General features: G+C 52.4%; 5 protein-coding genes across 5 annotated transcripts; 1 reads left to right on the top strand and 4 right to left on the bottom strand.

The window, feature by feature from the left end:
• Window positions 1-1,071: 1,071 nt before the first annotated feature.
• J4E82_003683 (uncharacterized protein) lies at window positions 1,072-2,109 on the bottom strand (the record flags this gene model as incomplete). Its single annotated transcript, XM_051729967.1, has 1 exon — window positions 1,072-2,109. The coding sequence occupies one exon, from the start codon at window positions 2,107-2,109 to the stop codon at window positions 1,072-1,074; it is 1,038 nt and encodes a 345-aa protein (XP_051590291.1).
• A 10,102-nt stretch (window positions 2,110-12,211) lies between these two features.
• J4E82_003682 (uncharacterized protein) lies at window positions 12,212-13,028 on the top strand (the record flags this gene model as incomplete). The annotated part of the gene is made up of 2 exons (XM_051729966.1): window positions 12,212-12,328; window positions 12,381-13,028. 2 exons carry the CDS (start codon window positions 12,212-12,214, stop codon window positions 13,026-13,028), a joined length of 765 nt encoding a protein of 254 aa, XP_051590290.1.
• A 106-nt stretch (window positions 13,029-13,134) lies between these two features.
• On the bottom strand, window positions 13,135-14,646 carry J4E82_003681 (uncharacterized protein; the record flags this gene model as incomplete). The annotated part of the gene is made up of 2 exons (XM_051729965.1): window positions 13,135-14,502; window positions 14,557-14,646. The coding sequence occupies 2 exons, from the start codon at window positions 14,644-14,646 to the stop codon at window positions 13,135-13,137; spliced, it is 1,458 nt and encodes a 485-aa protein (XP_051590289.1).
• Window positions 14,647-15,099: 453 nt separating this feature from the next.
• J4E82_003680 (uncharacterized protein) lies at window positions 15,100-16,125 on the bottom strand (the record flags this gene model as incomplete). The annotated part of the gene is made up of 3 exons (XM_051729964.1): window positions 15,100-15,524; window positions 15,581-15,823; window positions 15,906-16,125. 3 exons carry the CDS (start codon window positions 16,123-16,125, stop codon window positions 15,100-15,102), a joined length of 888 nt encoding a protein of 295 aa, XP_051590288.1.
• A 772-nt stretch (window positions 16,126-16,897) lies between these two features.
• On the bottom strand, window positions 16,898-18,479 carry SEC61 (translocon subunit; the record flags this gene model as incomplete). Its single annotated transcript, XM_051729963.1, has 3 exons — window positions 16,898-17,294; window positions 17,345-18,368; window positions 18,470-18,479. The coding sequence occupies 3 exons, from the start codon at window positions 18,477-18,479 to the stop codon at window positions 16,898-16,900; spliced, it is 1,431 nt and encodes a 476-aa protein (XP_051590287.1).
• Between the last annotated feature and the right edge of the window lie 35 nt (window positions 18,480-18,514).

The following is an 18,514-nucleotide window of genomic DNA, read 5'->3' as shown; positions in this document are numbered from 1 at the left end:
TCGCAACCCCATCTTCTGGAACCTTTCTCGTCTGAAATCTTAATCCGCGCTACTTGCTTAGTCTCCGGTGAGAGCCTTGACGGGATGGAAACATGAGCGTGGCAGCCAACAATTCGGTTAGCTGGTAAACTTCGGCCCTAGCGGGTGAATGTGCTCTGATGTTCGGTCAGGGCAACTGAAGCGGGTCTGGCCGATGTTGAGCGGTGCTGAGCGAGGTGGAGGACGATTCTGCAGCTTCCACAACCTGCCGCACAGGGCTGCGTGGCTCGCTCCGGGTGACGGCTTAAAGATCGGTCGGACCGCAGAGTGTCAGCGTCGCTTCGCTTTGACGTGGTGGGTGCGTGTTTTGCACCATCATGCCACTTCGTGAGGCTGCTGAATTATTTTACAGTCTTCGGTCCTTTACCGGGCGATGTGACACAATTGCGCGTTGACCGATCTGCATCACACTAGGACCTAAAGGACGGGCCCGGAGGACGGCGGCATGTCGCCGACGTGTGATTTGCTGTGTCTTGTACTGGCCGCCTTACACACTGCAGAGTACGTGGGTTCGGTACACTAAGGGCTGGTACATGGCGGCTTGCGCCGAGACAAATGTACGTTGGGACCATGGTTATACGAGAAGGCTAGAAGCGTTGAAGAAGCTTGTGGGCTGTGGAGGTCGAGGATTGACGTTGTCACGGCGAAATGCGAATACTGGGGCAGCTTGAAGCAGGAAGCACCTTCCCTTCTCGTCGATGGTGGACCTCGGATGCTGCCCAGGCCTATGTACCATTCGATGACTCATGGAGCCAAGGTAATCAAAGTCGGCACAGTAGGGTAAGGAATCGAAGTTTGATGTAATGTGGTTGATCTGGTTGATGCTACTATCTGACTACATCATGTTCATCTGACCTCATAGTGAGCGATGCAAAGCCTCACTCTACTGCCACTAAAGGCTGGGTATCTCTAAAGTCTTTTCCGGTTCCAAGCGGAACCATGCAAAACGCCTCGCTGTGCTAAAAGAATTCGCCTCAAAAAATATGCTGGTGCTCCTGTATCGTAGTCGCACGTTTGAAACAAAGATCCGGCTCATAGCCATCCATATCCCAGCCCGGCGTCCCGCACCGGCATGGTGGGCTGCTTCATCTGTTGAAACCACCATTCCTTGGTAACCGACTCGTCCTCGTCAAAGAAGAAGCTCTGTCCCTCCATGTTGCCAGGTGTTTGAGCCTTGACGTGGACAGGAAGGTGCTGGCTCTGCTGCACTGCCGGCAAAGGTGGAGATGGCTCTTCGACACTGGCCTCTGAGCTGGCGTCATCATCCTCCTCTTCGCCCTCCTCTTCCTCCGGTGGTTGCCAAGTCTCCTCAAGCTTGAGACCTTTTCCTGTTCCTTCAGTGAGAGAGCCCCAACTCAGTGATGGCTCAGGTGCGTCGTACAGGCCCAATGCAACAAGCTTCTCACCATCGTCGTCTTCCATATCTTGATCTTGCTGAGCAGGATGTTGAATAGGCAGGAAGTTGGAAGATGCCTGTGCTTGGTTCTTTTGGGCCCATTGCTGCAGATACCAGGGCAAAGCTTCGGTAGAAGGAGTGTTGAGCGAAGAATGAACGTAGCCGGGTGTGTGTTGGGACCATCCACATTCTGACTGGGTGTTGGCATAAGTCGAAGCACCAGTCATAGGCTCGAACATGGAGTTGCGTGTAGACAGGGAGTAGAAATCAGAACCGTGGTGAGAGTCACGGTCTGATGGGGAATAATGTTGTGACCATTGCTGATGGGGCATAGGTTCGAAGTAATTCGTTTGCTGTGAAGCCTGGAAATGTGACGACGACGGGTGCCAGCTAACTGGTCTGTTCTGTTGTGGCCGCTCTTCCTCCTCCTCCTGTGACACGCCAAACATCATCCTGTAGTGGTCGTCTAGAGTAGCATAAAGCTTGGTCTCCGTCGTAGTCTTCCTCCTCTCCATGGCTTTTGGACTGTTGTGGTGGCTTTTTGTCTTCTCAACGCGTGATGATCTGCATGGTGCTTGGCTTCCAGAGCTGCGAGAGGTACGTCGGTGAAGCTGTGAGGTTTGCATGTGGCCGGACATGTTGGCGAGGTGGTATGGTGGGAGGGCAGTGATCATACACAGTCGAAGGGGAGATGTCTCGAGTGGTTTGTATATGTGTGTGCTAGTAGGCGGTTGTGTCGGGTGCAATCACTCTTGTCTGACTTGGAAGCGTGACTGGCTTGGGGGCATCTGCATAGGTATATGGACTGCCAAGAGATATAGACACATCAGGAAGGGTGGATGGGGAAATTGAGGTAGCGTAACCTCGCGGCAAGAGTCATGGTACAAGGCATGCCAGGGCTAGGCTAGCGAAACTCAAGAACAGCTAATAGTGGAATAGATGCAGACAAGGAACGGGAGTGTATTGACTACACGGAGCCACCAAGGGATGGCTCGGTGAGGGAGCGCTGTGACGACTAGGGCCAGTGGCACGGCTGGAACGATCAACGAAAGGCATAGTGCAGAAAGCGAAAAGGAACGCTTGGAATGACCAAATCACAAGACAGGGAAGGCAGACGAGGGAGGCGTACCATGTATCATGGCGCAACGCGCAACGGAGCATCCGTGCAGCTAGACGACGGCCGGCTCATGGAGAGCAGACAAGGGAACCACAACGCCCGCCACGATGATGGCAGAATGCGGTAGTGCGACTAGGCCCTGTACAGACGTGCAGTGCGACTCAGCTGGGCTCCGCACCGGGGTTGAGTGTCGTGTGCATGGGGCGGTGGCCCTCAAGGCGGTCAACTAGCCCTAGGGTTGTTGTACGTACGGAGCCTGAAGGACGCTCGCACTCGGCAGCGTCATGTTTTAGCCGCGTCTGAGGGTAGCATGATTAGTGGAAGAGGACCGGCGATACTCCAGGGCGACATGGGCGTTGGTGTGGGAGGCATGCATGTTCATGGTGCATATCAAGCAGAGATCCGTGTCGGCGCCAGCAGCATCGCGAGATCAGGGGCGGATGGGGCTTCAAACTTTGGTTGGCGCAGTAGTTTCGGAAAGGGTTGGAAAGCGAGGTTGGGTCCTGCTGCGCTACTTCTCCTTCACAGCAGTCGACACGCTAGTGGGCGCAGCCAATCACTGCCACCCGCGAGAGTGAATCGGTCCACTATACCCGCTCCCAGCACCTCCTGCTTGGTCGCGCGTGCAGCCGGCAAACCACACTGCTGGCCCACGGTATCCAAGCGCGATCTGGGGTGGGCGCTGCTCCGATGCCTTCATTGGCCTCCTCCTAGCCGAGCGTCTTCCAGAAATCGACATGCAGCTAGTCAACCCCTGCCGCCTGCAACGGGGACGGGCGAGTCGATGACATGGGACTTTGCAGATGGGTGCACCGATGCAGTATCAGACACATGCATCACTGGCTGAGGTCACACAGCCAACGGCGGGCCACTCGCGGAGATTGGAGCAATCAGCGTAGAGCCCTCGCCTAGCACAGGCATGTCATCAGCCTTGCATACTGACTACGCTGCAAACGCCTGAGCAGTATGAGCACACCGGACGCAAGAAGCCGCCTGTCCATCGGTCGACCCCCCGGCGTGGGTACATGTGCCGCCACGACGGGTTACGCCTAAAGTACGCCCACCCCCCGTACTTGTGGTTGTGTCGAGTCTGACACCCTTGTTGGACTTAGGCAGCGCCGAGGAAAAGCACTTTAACCTTTGGCCAGCGCCGGGCTCCACCTAGGCACGCCTTGAAACCATGTGCACGCTGCCAACGTCGAACATCGGGCTTGGACAATCGAGTGACCGGCTGGTTGATCCAAACACAGACGCTGTGACCCAAGTCAACACTGAACCGCTGCATCACGCCCGGCAGTCTTGACCACCGGGCACAGTGCGGCCGACATGGCGATACGCGCGTTCACATGGTGGCATGTCATTCTCCTTGCGAGATCGTCTAGCACTGCAAATAGTCTGCCTATACACTAGGTTAAAACCTATTATAGGACGCCGGTACTTCGTTCAACGTCGCGGTGGGTGGAGTGGATCCGTTCATTACGATAAATGTTGGCTGCAACTAATACGAAGCACAAAGTCTGGCTGCGCCGCGGTGACAAAGCAGCGAGCTTGCGTGGTGAGGATCCATCTCAAGAAGTCTGCCGCTACCATCTACCGTTATTGGCAGCACGGCTGTCTCAACCAAGATGACAAGCGGGTTGATATGATCCATTCCAACGACAAGGCCTTCACACCTCCCTGAGCGACCCCACGGTGACCAGGCCCAAAGTGGTAATGCCGTTCGACAACCAGAAATGAGAAAATCCCCGCGTGGCTGATGAGATGCAGCCGAAGCGCCGAGAGACCAACCCTGGCCTCGTCCCGCCTGAATGATCGACAGCGGTCCAACGCGGCGCAAGGATGTTTTTGGCGGTTCAAACGAACAGGATCATGTCAGGGGGCTTGCATCTTGTCGCCAAAAAGAGCATATGAAAGCTGCACTTGGGTCCTTGCATGGGGTGTCATTCATGGATGCACGCAAAAATGCATCGTCAACGTTTACTTGGCTGCAGCCAAGTGACATTAAAAATATGGCATACATTTTTACCACATGAAACCCAATCACGAAGCGGCTTTTCATGGCAACACTCGTGCAGGCGCCAGCACGCAGGATCTTTATTGTGCCAAAGAAGAAGTAACTAATATCACAGGTCCGTCATCAGCAAAGTGCACCGAATGTGAGCGTCAGTGAACGATATTGCAACTAGCGCGAGCCACAGGGAACGAATCAATGCACCGTGTCCCGTAATTCAGCACATCCCGCGTATCACACCCAGCCAGTATGACTCTGCAGCACACGGCCTCGGTCATTTTGATCCTCGAAAAATTACGGCGTAGCTGTGCCACTTGTGCATCACGAGACGGATACGTTAACAGGAAAAGTAAGCACCGAGCTGTCACCGGAACCTGTTCTGCACAGCGTCGCTTGATCGTGTTCACACAATCTGCGAACCGTCGAATCGAGGTGCTGAATGCTGACCCGCATTTTCCCATGGTCTTGTCTTGAGCTCATCCGTGGGAGGTGATAGGTCACGCAGCAGCACTGGGCACAACAGCGTCGGCAGACATTACACCATCTGGAAACCCGTGCCTACTAGCCGTGCTGCGCGTTACTGGTCTCATCAATCGAGATTGTGAACGCTGTAGTTTCAAGAAGGCTTTCTCCGGCATTATTCTGGCGAAATCGCTTGAATTGACGCGGCACGGGTACTAGACTCTTCAAAGTGTGTCAAGGCCAAGCGCTGCCCATCTCTGACAGCCCCAGTCCGGCAATCTGCAACACGGGAAGAAAAGCCCTTTAATGACGTATCAGCGGGTGGCCCACGAGTCGAGTGGGTCTCAAACGTGGCGCTGCATCGTCTCAAAGACTGTTGACAGAACAAAAATTGCGGTATGAGCGGCATCGCCTACACTATGCGAGCGAGCCACCCAGAAAGTCTTTTATGGCTCGCCCTACCCTGTCGATAACATGATAATCTTGACACGAGATTGCCTTTCTCAAGAATGTCTATCGCACTGCCATCGTCCTGGGCCTTTCAGAAGACCACTCATTAGATTTGAATCGGCTACGTGTTAATTCTCGGTCACGCAGCCCTAACCAAGCGTCAGGTGAAGCACGCTGTGGACAAGTTGCATGAGGAAGAATTCGTGGGCTCGGTAGCTGCATTACTTGTGGATGACGACGATCCTTAGCAAGGTGTTGGCTTGTCTTTGTGATGCGTGTTCTAGACTCCTTGTCGGCCCATGCGAACGTGAAATTCTCTCTTGCGGGCGCGGCGGCACTTTATCCTTACCCTTGGTGCGAGCATTAGCCTCACTAGGCGGCTCGAGAGCCCACTTGCTCAACGTCGACCACTCCCTGTCCAATCGCCGTGCTCCGTTGAAGCCTCCTGGGTGCTTCGATCAGCAGCCACACTAGCTCGTCGGTGAGCCTCCTTGCTGCTGCAAGTTGTGCTGGACGCAACCTTGACTATTTGCCGGCTCATAGTCCTACTGCACAACTCAAACAGGCACCAGCGGTACGACCTCCTACCGCATCTCATCTCGACATGTGCGTGTGACGCACGTCTAGAGAACCGGACACCGATGCCCCACTGAAAATAGCTAAAGGCTCACAACCATGGGGCAAGATGGCATTCCACATATACGATATGCGCTGGTGGCCGGGGTACGGGTCTGTCCAGTCAGACCGCCACTATGCCAACACCACCGCCGCCTACTCGCTTGTATGTGCAAGTTGCAGGTACATCAACATGGACAAGCCATGACGGTGCGGGCGAGCTTCCACATCACTTTTACCTAGCTAAGACGGCCGCACGAGCACGACCAACCGTGGGTATCATGTACACGTCTGTACCTTCGCTTCACCCGAGCGCTGCAACTGATGAAACTTACCTGTCGGGCGATCCCATGCTAAATGTCTTACGACGCAGCAGCTGAAGCCAGCCTGCATCTCCGCAAAATCATCTCCACTTTACCAGGGCCCGGCGGTGACTCGGTTTCACGCGCAGTACGAGCGTTTGTTTTCCTTCTGCCGCTTCGCCGTGACCCTTCTGCTTGTCGCACCTCTTTAGGTCCAGTCTCTGCTTGCATCCGCCTCGAGGCCAATAGCTCTGATCCTTCAATGCAGCGACAATGCACCAGAAGGAGCCGTGGATCCGGCCATCATCATGAATCAGGGTGGTATTGAGGCGCTTGCTGCTGCAACCTGTGTCGGTATCGCAACTAATATAGAGCAAAGTTTCTCGATCAGCACTCTGCCACATTTGAGTATCCGAGGTCGGGCCACTCCAAGCATCATGCTTACCTTTTACAGTTACCACCACCGATCTGAGTCTTGTAATACTACGCACCAATACGGAAATCGTACTCCGCTTTAATATTCCAGCAGCACACCCCTAGTCGGAACCCTATACAGCAGTCGCTATTCGTTTGTAGCACATAGCTTGGTGTCCGCCAGTCATGCATCCGGCCGCCGTTACATCAGGCGATGTGTCAAATGCGATCCCAAGTTCGGTGCTACTGCGCGCATCACAGCTGACAAGGGCGGTCCTTTGCGTGAAGGTGACAATCCTTGAGTTGACAACTGAGACTCGCTTACGGAAGCTCCTATGCAAGTAGTTCCTCGTCAGGTGTATGACGGTGCAAACGGGTCCACGGATGCCATGCATGCGCCATGAATTTTTCCACCTCACCAGATCGGCGAATCGCCTATCTTTTCACTCTGGACATGCTCTAGGCTAAATTGTGCTTACGCGGCGATCTCAAAAGGCCGCTTCCACCACTGAGCGACGACCCGAAGTACCTTCTTTATTCGCCTGCGATTATGCGCAGAAGCGGTCACACTTGCATGGTCCTGATTTGCGGGCCCTCAGTAAATTGAACGCCTATTTTTGGGCGCCCACGACAAAGATCTGATCGCTGCGTAAAGTATACGCAAGTCGCTTATTGCCCGACTTGCCGCATTCCCACCTGTCTGATGACCATGCCAGCCCGGCTTGCTCCTTCTTTGACATACCGATATTCTCACGGCGATGCGGCTAGTAGGCGCTTCATCAGCGCCCGCAACACTACCCCTCCTCGACCAGCATTAACAGCAATCCACAGTCTAGGATGTCCTGGAACTGCTCCAAACAGACTGCCCAAGGACAGCCTGCACGACAAAACCAGGTGGCTTAACTTCCGGACTGTGTTTCATCAACTTTTCTTTGCTTCCGTTTTTTCCGATCGTTCTCGCTCTCCAATACTGGCTGCCTAACTGCCCAACACTGAGTTGTCAGCCGCAGGCGGGTCGCATGTATGCACACCAAGTGGCACTATTTGCCCTCATAGTTACCCACCCATCATACGGTCAAATTTAATGGGGACATGCAGGTGCTGCACACAGTCATACTGGTGGTTTGGACCATTTACGCGAAGGATACATTTTCTCCGTTGATCAACAAGTACCACGATGACCCATGAACAACTCAAGATCTAGCTGCCGAAGTGCTACATCAGTTGCTTACGTCGTGTACGGATTTCCGGCCTCCTAACTGTTTTTTACACCGCGCGCTTCTACATCGCTAGTCCTTTCGGCAGATGCAGCATTGATGCATCTTGCAACAGGCGCCCTAATTATGCCACCCAAAATACTCCGGGGCATCATGTACCGTTTGCTCTACTGTGCCGCCTACATGAGGGAGCTAGGTTACCGTTCGGGATCAAGAAGCTCCGGATCATCGCTACACGGATGCAACACTGACAATCGTGCCTTCAAGTGGAAGCTGGGAGCTCACAAAGTACCCAACACGTCGCGTTCCGTCTTCCTACCTATATCCATGTTCTTTCGTTACAAAATCCAGTCGTTGCATAGTCTAGCCTTGGAGGAGCTGCTGCCCATGGAGAGTGCCGGATACATAGAATCATACAGCCCAACAATCAGCTGATATCAGACGGTGCTATACAAGAGTAAGCGATAGACGACCTCGGGACGATGCCTAAGGGAGATCGTCAACATGTTGATCGCAGGCACGATCATCGCTGATGAGCAAATGCTCTACGTTGACATCATATATTTTCTCTTGCTCGTAATTCGCTTCAAACTCCACCACACATTTGAGGTTACTCAACAAAACTTTTACTGATTGCAGCCCTACCGATCGTCTTTATCGACCGATCAGGTGTATACACCTTTGTGTACATTGCGGGCCGATTTACGCATTATATCGCCACCGTCAAGCATGGCATAGCATAGCCCCAATCGCAAAAGCAGCGCCTCGCCACACATGTCACACACGCATCCATCCAACAACGGTCCGGCGAAAAACATGTCCCCACCCAAGCATTTCGCATTCAACATCCGGAGCCGCTTGCGCTTGTTCGCTACGCCACGGGAGGGTGTCATCAGACGGAGTTCGGTAGGCTGCCTATGCAGGACTGCCGATCGATGACGAAGACGTTGGGGTAGATGGAGTAGTGCGGGGCTTGTTCTTGCGCGAACATGTTGACATAAGCACAGTGTAAGTGTAAGTGTAAGGTTCAACTTTGAGCGGTGAGTAAGTTGGGATGTATAGAACCATCACTATCTATGTGTGGGTGTGCACATGTGTGAGCGTTGTCGCGGAAGCGGGAAGTCTTGGTCGAAAAGAAAATACGGCACACCTTGGCGGAATAACTCGCTATGCTTGCTGTTGCCTTGAGAAAAAGATAAGTACGCCTTTATGCAACCAGATATATGGGATACGAAAAAGCCTATACATCATATGTGCAATATAGTTGGGCTTATGAGCCGTATAGCGTAAACACTATGGTTGAAGCTTTCGACTTGGCTCATACTATGGTATCGCTACGCCCATGTCACCTGTTTTCCTTTCACGATAAGTGCCCCAAACCACGAACCTTGAACCTTTTCGCTTTTTCATATGCGGTTCTTTTTTCCCTGGTAACACCATGACCAATAAGGGACGAATCGGCGTGAAGGATCTCGAGCTGAGCAGTACCTCCAGACGTCCTGATGTCACTTAAATATGGTCCGCTTGATTCTCTTACTAGCCTGCACTGCACTCATGTCTACAAAACCCGTGTCAAGTTCCGAAGGTTTGCATCTTCCGTGCACTAGTCGCAGTGCAAGCACGTGAAGTACCGAACTAGAATAGCGTCATTAGTTGGGACAACGACCGTGACCGACCATAGATGGATAGATCCTTTAGTCGCCCACCGTAAATCGGCAGAGAGACTTTGAAGCGTTGAACGACTTGGACCGGGGTATACAAACTTTGCTCGTAGTGCAGTGAACATGACATGCTGAGAGGTATATGCTCAACCCATTTTCGGCAGCACGCAGTGATCAAGTATTAGGTAAAACAGTTGGGTTTTGTGAATGATTTAGCATTGGCCTCATCTTGAATCTCAGGGAGGGCATCGCGCATGCGTCCTTGACTACAAAAAATATTGATAGTGTATGGATGGAGCTCAGTCAGGCCAGAGTCATCTTGGATGCAAGAGTAATGGGTTTTGTTTTGCAGTACAATATAAAGTCACTTCCTGGTCGGGTACAGCATCAAGATAGCTCCTGAGATCTTGTCCGCACTGTGTATCACGCGTTTTGCGCAACCGCTTTCTTCGATGCTCTCGGAGTGAAGCCTATCTATTAAATTCGATGCAGCCCACAACAAGTATTGACAAGATGAGAGGGTTCGGGCAGAACACGGCTTAGGTCTCTCAATCTATCAACCACAACTTGTGCTGATGGTCGAGTAAGGGTAGTGAAGTCACAACATACCGGCTGCCTTCTTGTACACGAGAAACATTATGCTTACTGACTGTTTCTTTTAGGCTATACCTACACTGAAAGAAAATACGGTACGTGTACTGTGACGTATCTACCACTATGACCAATAAGACTCCATATACTATATTGCTCCTCGAATGGAGAAGGCTGACCTCTCCAGGCACGAGGATCTCAAGCCTCAGAATGTTCTCATACATTGCAATGACATATTACTCACCGACTTCGGGTTCAGGTAAATTCCTGCTTCGGCGTCGACATGCCAACGTTAATAATACACAGCCTAGACTTCTCCGATGACTCAGCTTCAACGACTACCGGGCGGCCGTCAGCGTAGACTGGGTGATACTCAGCGCTAGGAGTCTTGGAGTTTGAGCCCCGGAACCGAGCTAATGACATCTTCTCTCTTGGGTGTGTTCTGGTCGAGATGGTCTCAGGACTTTACGGGCACAGTCTGTCTGAAGTCAAGGATCATTGGAGGAGGACTAGTAATTGGCAGTCCAGTTTTGCGCGAAACCCAAAGGCGACATCCTCATAGCTTGCGTCACTGTCAGATCATCCTGTAAGCGACAGGCTCAACCCAATTGTGGACTTCCTACCAGCACTGCTAGTCACGAAACGGCTCGATCGAGGCTCGATTTCATAGAAGGGTAGGCAAGCATCTACTTACAACCTATCACAAAGGCAATCAATCCTCTTATAGAGGATGTTCTATTCCCGGTCACCAATAGGCTTGTCCAAAAAGGCAGCCATATCCATATCAGCCACAGGCGTCGATAAAATGTTGACCGACTCGCTGTCGGTATAGCTCCCAAGAAAGCGAACGCAATGGCGATGGTCGACTTGACGCATGACTCTAATCTCTCGAATGAAAGCAGTCATGATACTTTGGTGCAGCTTGAGCGGTTTTGGCCTTGCGATCTTTTTTCTTGCACACACTATGGGCGGTTCACAGGATCGTATTGTCACTTCTTCGACAACGCCGACCATTCCATCACCAAGGTGACGGTTCACCTCGAACACGTCTTCGTCGCCCTCAAACTCGCAGTGGTTGAACAAAATGTCGAGCATGCGATCTGGCAAGGAAGCCTGTGCCCACCGCATAAGCAATACGTCCTGATGATCATCTTATGATCTTAGGAATTCTAATATATGGTGGGTGTCTCTTAGTGAGCGTGGAAGCAGGGTCTCTCTTTGCTCAGGTTCGTAGAACACTCGTGTTCTGTCTCGGTGGTGCTTGTCAGTTCTGCCACGCGATTTGATATCCAGCCCATCCCGGAATTCTTCACTAAACTCGACCCACTCGTTTGGGTTGTTGGCACTGTTTGGCGATAGAGAACGATGGGGGGTTTCGCCTGAACTCCATACTGGAGCAGGTGTCGTCGGCTGGAGGTGAGGTAGGCCTGGCGCTGCCCCGCCTTCAGCCTGATAGTCAGGGCGCGGCTGAGCTTGGTCGTTGGTACAATCGGTTTTGGACCGTCTTAAGCCAAGTGGTGGGCCAGAAAGTCGAGCGGCCCGTCTCAGTCTATGTTTGGAGGTCTCCATGCTGGTTAGGACGCGTTACTATACTGGTCCAAGGCATCGAGGCTGGGCATTGATCACTGAAAGCCGGCATCGTAACAGGCTAAGGCCGTGTAACAATGCCAAGACAGCTGACGGTAGGATTGGTGAGGAGGGTTAGTATGCACCTGCTCAGATAAGACAAGACCCTCATTACACGTGACTGTCGCTTAGACCTTCCCAATCGTATCGTCTATCCACATCTTGGATGCGACAAGCTATCGCAACCCTCCCCGCACCCATCATGGCTGGTTTTCAACGCTTGCTAGTTTTTAAACTGGCACATGTCACTTCGTTTCTGCTAGTACCGTGATACAGGAACGGATTGGGTCTTGCCAAACACCTCAGCACGATGCCTATCCAAGTAACGCGCATGAAAGAGGCCGATATAGACGGCGCAATCGATACCATACAACAAGCCTTCGCAAATGATCCCTACAACAATTGGGTATTTCCAGACCGCGAAAAGGTAACTCCCTCAACGCCCGTCTTCATGCATCTTACTAACAGCTATATTTCAGGTCTCCCTAGCGCGTAACCGCGTTTCTCTCACGCTACGATGCCGCTGGGGTATCGAGCATGGCCTCTTCCACGTCGCACGCGATACCGCAAATCCCTCTAAGATCCTAGGCTGCGCAATGTGGCTTCCACCCCGGCCAACTTCAGAACCCGAGTCCTGGTCACTATACCTTTCCTACTGGTATCTCTGGGCCAACCAAATACGCATGAATTTGTGGTACGGACGCGGCGGCCTCAGTACCACGCGATACTGGATATGGAAAGCGCGGCAGGCGGAAGCGCAGTCTGAGTTGTGGAAGGATCCAAAAGGGTACTACTTCTGCAACATCGTTACTGTGTTGCCAGAGTGTCAGGGTCAGGGCGTAGGGAGAGCCTTAATGGAAGAGGTTCTGAGTATGGCTGATAAAGAGGGGAGAAGTTGCTATCTGGAGAGTAGCAGGAGCGAGCCAAATATTGCCATTTATGAGAAGTTTGGATTTCGGCTGGCGAGGGAGATGGAGTGTAGGGATGGAGATGGAGAGAAGGACGCTATCAAGCTGTATTGCATGTTGAGGCAGCCAAGAGGCGGGCAGAGCCAGGAAACACTAGGGGGAGGAAACAAGAGTGCCGCTGCAGAAACAGCGGGTACTACACCAGAGATAGGGCAATGAGAACGTTGCAGTGAACTGGTGCGTGATAGTTCTGAAATACCATGTCCAGACTGATATGCTTAGTTCCTGTACATCAAGACCCGCAGCATTAGAACCCAAGGAACATTCAAATCACCCAAGTCCTCAAAAGTCCAGACTCCCATTCCTCATCTCTACCAGGTCGGTCCTCCCAACTGACGCCAGGCCAATCCTCAAACACACTCTTCGCTGCCGCCTCATCCCCTTCCCTCATCAACACATCGACAATCCTCTGCGCACCCTCAAAAACCCCTTCCACAAATCCATCATCCCTAGACGACCGTGCTCTAATCTCCCGTCCAAGAATCTTAATAATCTTTCGCCCTCTACCCCCAACCCAGAAGCCCTTGGGCACAAACTCGGCCAGGGTAAAGAACCATGCCACCAGCACCAAAGCACGAGGTTCTCTTTGGCGCACCAGCTGGAGAAACTCCGGCATGAGGAACGACGTGAAACAAAAGATGCGGACGTAGAGATCAGGGTTCAGGTGGTAGTAGTACAAGGACAGGAATATGGGGGATAGAGCGTGGAACACTGGAAGTAGCGTTGGTCTATGCCAGTCAACTGATCCAGATTCTTTGCCACGGACAATGCTGCCGAGGAGCTGCATCAAAGGTGGAGGTAGGAACAGGCGGGTCTGTGTGGGGAACTGTGTCGGTGGGTACGTTGGTGCTGGATTGGGATTGTTAGGTGTTGTTCCTAGGGGCCCGATAGGAGCATCTACACCTGCGACATCAACGATAGGTGGTGGTGGCAAAGTGCGTAGTTCTCGTCGCACCAAGGGGTAAACGGAGAGTTTCTCCATGCCTTGTGCCCATCGGAGTGAAGCAAGGATACGAAGTCCTTCGCTTAGTTTCAGTAGTGTTATCATCCATTCTAGGTACTCATCGTCATTGTTGGTAGACGGTGGTGGGACTAGAGCGAGGAAAAGACCTCCTGTGACGAGGACTGCTTCGTAATTCTCTGCGGTGATGTCTTTGAGTGCTTCCTTGTAAGAAGAGAAAGCCTTTTGGCGATATAGTAGTGCTTGTTTCTCAACGGTCTTGTTTGGCATAAGCTCGTTGCTGTGGTTGGCGGCGATACTGAGCATAGCGTAGAGAAGGAAAGGATGAGAGATGCCTAGTCGGGGGACAACATTCTCGTGCAAGTTGTTCAAGACGGTGTCGTCGCGCACTACAAATTCGCGCCAGACACGTGCTTTATAGTATTGCAATAACTGGTGGTCGAGGTGTGCAAAGGAGCCTATAGATGTTGGAGAGGCTGGAACGAGCCACGGCGCCAATTGGAAGGAAAGATCATTGAAATCTGCCTCATTGTTGTAGGCTGATGATCGGAATTCGTGACCAGGCGATGGTCCTGAAGACGGTGTCCTCGACGTCGATTGGAAGTCCTGTGCGTATTCGCAATTCAGGTCTCTCACACTGCAGTAACGACAGATAGGTTGTGCTTCATCGCACTATACTACATTAACTCTCTGTCCACACATGGAAAGCCTGAAAATCAAACACACCTTGACTTTCTTTCTCTTGCAGGTCAAGCATCCGCCTCTCGACTTGCGATGCGGCTTCTTAGGCACGAAACCCGTACTTCGGCGCGCCATCTAAACTACGTCTACGCGGAGCTAGTATGGTTTGGATGGATTGGCATCCCGGGGAGGCACAAGGTGGTGGGATGTAAGGCGTCCAATAGTGCCTGGGTCGTGCGCGTGGCTAAGTGCCGCTTAGTGGGGGGCCTAAGGTCTGTCTGGGTAGTCATACCATCATGGCAAAGGTAGGTGGGCTTTCGTATATGATATGCCTTTGGTCACGCAACATTGGATAGTATATGGGGCGCATATGCAGTCTTGTGAGGTTACAGGGTATGCGCGACCACAGCCGTGCGTTACGCTCGTTTTTATCAGCTCACAGTACATCTGCGCCCAGGCGACAACCATATCACATGCTGATTGAAGGAATTAACATGGAAATCATATTGGAGATTGGGATATATAAAGAAGTACAGGACAGCCGCTCAACGCACGCTAAAACTACAGATCAAGCACACTGAAGAACCCTCATTTTCTCTCTATGACAGCCGTCTCACCATCGCTGTCCGCTTGTGCCATCCTCAGGTTCCCTTCAACATATCGACTTGGCTGCAAAACCAGCAGCATCACCAGGACTAGGACCATTGGCACAGCGTCGAAGCAATACAGCGTCCACTCGTGAGCGATCAAGTAAGCAGCGTTACCCATCGCATACTCGATGAGTCTGAATGTACAGCGGAAGAGAATCAATGCGCTGACACTATAAAGTATGTAAAGCATCTTCTTCCAGTCTGCAGATGCATGATCGGCTTTCTTGTTCATACGGATTTGGAAATCGAATGAGGCGATGAGGAAGACAACAAAGGTAGCGACTTGGAGTGCGAGACCGGCAATTACGATTTTTTCTCCAGCGAGGGCGAGGGCGAGTTGCATCGTACCCATGATGCTGGCACCTATTTCCTGTTAGTCCGAGTTTCTTCAATCTACTTTGTATGCGGAGACGACGTACCTAGGCCCTGAATGATCAAGGTCGTGACGTCCGCGGTGACGAAGATCCTTGTGTACCACCTCGCTGGGATCAGACTCACATCTTCTCCACCAGCAAGTCTGATCGTACGGCCAAGCATCATGTATATGGTTGCAGCAAACCATAGAGGACCGACGAGTGTCAGTACACCTTGGGTGATGTACTGGGGCCAGGCATCGTTGTCGAAGTGCGATGCGATACGCGCGCCATAGCCACCCACCTCGCCTGTTACATTCTGTTAGGTACAGCTCCAGACGGTGTACATGTGTAATAAGTTGGCAGACTAGAAGCAACAGAGAGGACATACAGAGCGCGCCGATAACCACGAAGATGATGATCCTATTCCTAGACCTGAGGTACTGATACAAGTGCAGAAAAGCCATTACGAGAAAGACAACGAGGCATACGATGGCTCCAGCTAGAGAAGGAACATAACGGTACATCTCCCAATCAAAGTTTGGTCCTTTAGGTGGGTTTTGCCGTTTCCATTCTGAAGGAGGGAGTGGAATACCGAGTGGGCTTGCCATGTTCGATCTCATGTCTGAATACGGGTAAAACAACTGAGTATGACGATTGAAGCTCTTGAAAGGAAGTAAGATGGATAGTAAGAAGCAGGTCAGATTCCTTGATGGTGATGATGCTTCACTTCAAGCAGCGGCAGAGCCGTCTTATGTAGTAGCTGCAGCTGCGAATGTATCGCGCCATCGCCAGTTTCGCATCCGCAGTTGTTGTCGCATTCGCTTATCTTCCACATCATGCATGTTGAACATACTCCAGAGTTCACAGATGACGATGTTTTTAGGCCGCTATGCCCAGACTTTCGCATCGTAAGCGTAGAACGCCACATTTCGCATTCGCTAAACTGGCCAATGCAACGCCTCAGATTCATCGTTCATCCAGGGACGCGGGCTTTCGAACCGGGTTGTGGTGTGGCTATGGGTGTACTTCGATACTCGAGTGCAGGCTACGAGCAGGGAGAAAGCGACTGAAGCTGAATTAGTAGAGCTCAAACGTCCACTGCGCACTGGACCCGTGAGTCCTATCAGGGCCCAGACATCGAGCATCTTTCGCACATAGTAGTCATACTGAAACACATTAAGGGTTAACAATGATGCATTACAGAAGGACTGGCATCTGTGATAGCCTAGCCAGGCGCCACGCTACAGTACGTCAAGTGATGCCCAGTACCTTTGCGAACTTTTGTTTCGTAGATCATATGTTACAATGTGCGGCGAAGCGCACCAGCCTCAACCCATCCTCCATCCAAATCAATAAAAGTGAGATCCCTATTGGACTAATCTAGCCCATGACCATGCCCTTAAGACCGGCCATATCGCCCTCCTTGGCGGCGATTTCGAAGTATCCGTAAATGATAGTTACGGCAAGGAGAATACCAGTACCGCTACCGAGAGCGCCGAGAAGATCGCTACCGACAGACAGAGCTCCAATGCAGGCACCACCGAAGGCGGCAGCGGTGGGGATGACGCGCTTAAGCTCCTTGTACATGGACTCCTCACGGTGACCAGCCATGACCAGACCCTGCTCCTTGAGCTGCTTGGCAACGTCGCGGGGGGATGAACCAGAAACCTCGATCCAGGTCTTGGAGAAGACAGCGCAGGCGACGAGCATGTAGACGATGAAGATGGCAGTCTTCAGGGGGTCGGAGAGAGCCTCGGTGATGCTGAGAGGGGGGGACCTGGAAATAATTAGCGGCTGAAATTGTGGTACAGTCAGGAATCGACATACATGTAGTAGGCAACACCAGAGGTAGCGAAAAGCTGGGCGGAACCCTCCTTGGGCTCCCAGACACCGAGAAGCTTGACGAGGAGGTTGTCAGAGAAGCGGTTGTAGAGCATCTGGCTGATCAAGAAGACGTTGGAGGAAAGAGCAGACTGCAGCATGATGGGCATGTTGGAGGTGTAGAACAGACGGACGGGGTACGAGCCACGAACACCACGCTGGCGGGCGGACTTGACAGGAATCTCAACGCGGAAACCCTGGAGGTAGATGACAGCACCGAAGACAATGACTGTGGAAATCAGGTTCATGACGTTGGGGAGGTTCTGGCGGTAGAAAGCCTCCTTGAGCGCAACAGTCTTGTTGGGCCAGGTGAAGAGCAAGTGGACAAGGGCAATGAGAGCACCCTCGAACTCAGGACCACGACCGGTGTTGATGGTGGTGGGGGAGAAGGCCTTCCACATGATGGACTCGCAGATGTTGGTGGCAATGAAGAGCGAGATACCGCTGCCGAGACCGTAGCCCTTCTGGAGGAGCTCGTCGAGGAGGATAACGATCAGACCAGCGATCATCAGCTGGATAACGAGGAGAACGCAGATACCGGCACCGAGGTCAGAGGGCTGTCCGTAGAGACCGGAGATGACATAGACGACGGCCTGACCGAAAGACAGGAGAATAGCGAGGAGCTTCTGGGCAGTCTGGTAGAGCTCGCGGTCAGACTTGAGGTCGAGGTTGACGTCGATGAGGTGGGTTCCGGCAAGAAGCTGGAAGACCATGCCCGAGGTGATGATGGGGGTGATACCCAGTTCCATCAGTGTTCCTCTGTTACTCGCCATCATCATTCGCAGCCAGTATAGCGGGTCGGAGGTATCAGACGACACAATTCCGTAGAGCGGCATCTGGCTCATGACCAGGAAGACGAGGAGAGTAAGGCCGGTCCATACGAGGCGGTTGTTGAAAGGAACCTTGCTCTCTGGCAGCTGAATTTCAGGCACCAGAGGCACAAAAGGCTTGACGAGATCGAGGAACCGTACTACGTGGAACTATTAGCTGTGCTGCTCTGTGCCGTAATTCCTCGCAGGCATTGCGCGCACACGCCTCGCGCGGCCATTGAAAGGTGAGGTCGTGACTTACGGCCGCTCATGATTGCGATCTATGGCCCAGAGACAAGAAGAAGAC

Source organism: Alternaria postmessia (genome assembly GCF_024291825.1).
Source record: "Alternaria postmessia strain BMP 2775 chromosome Unknown scaffold_16, whole genome shotgun sequence".
NCBI classification, from domain to species: Eukaryota; Fungi; Ascomycota; class Dothideomycetes; order Pleosporales; family Pleosporaceae; genus Alternaria; species Alternaria postmessia.
The sequence above is the reverse complement of the archived record's forward strand: the minus strand, read 5'-3'. Positions and strand labels throughout refer to the sequence as shown.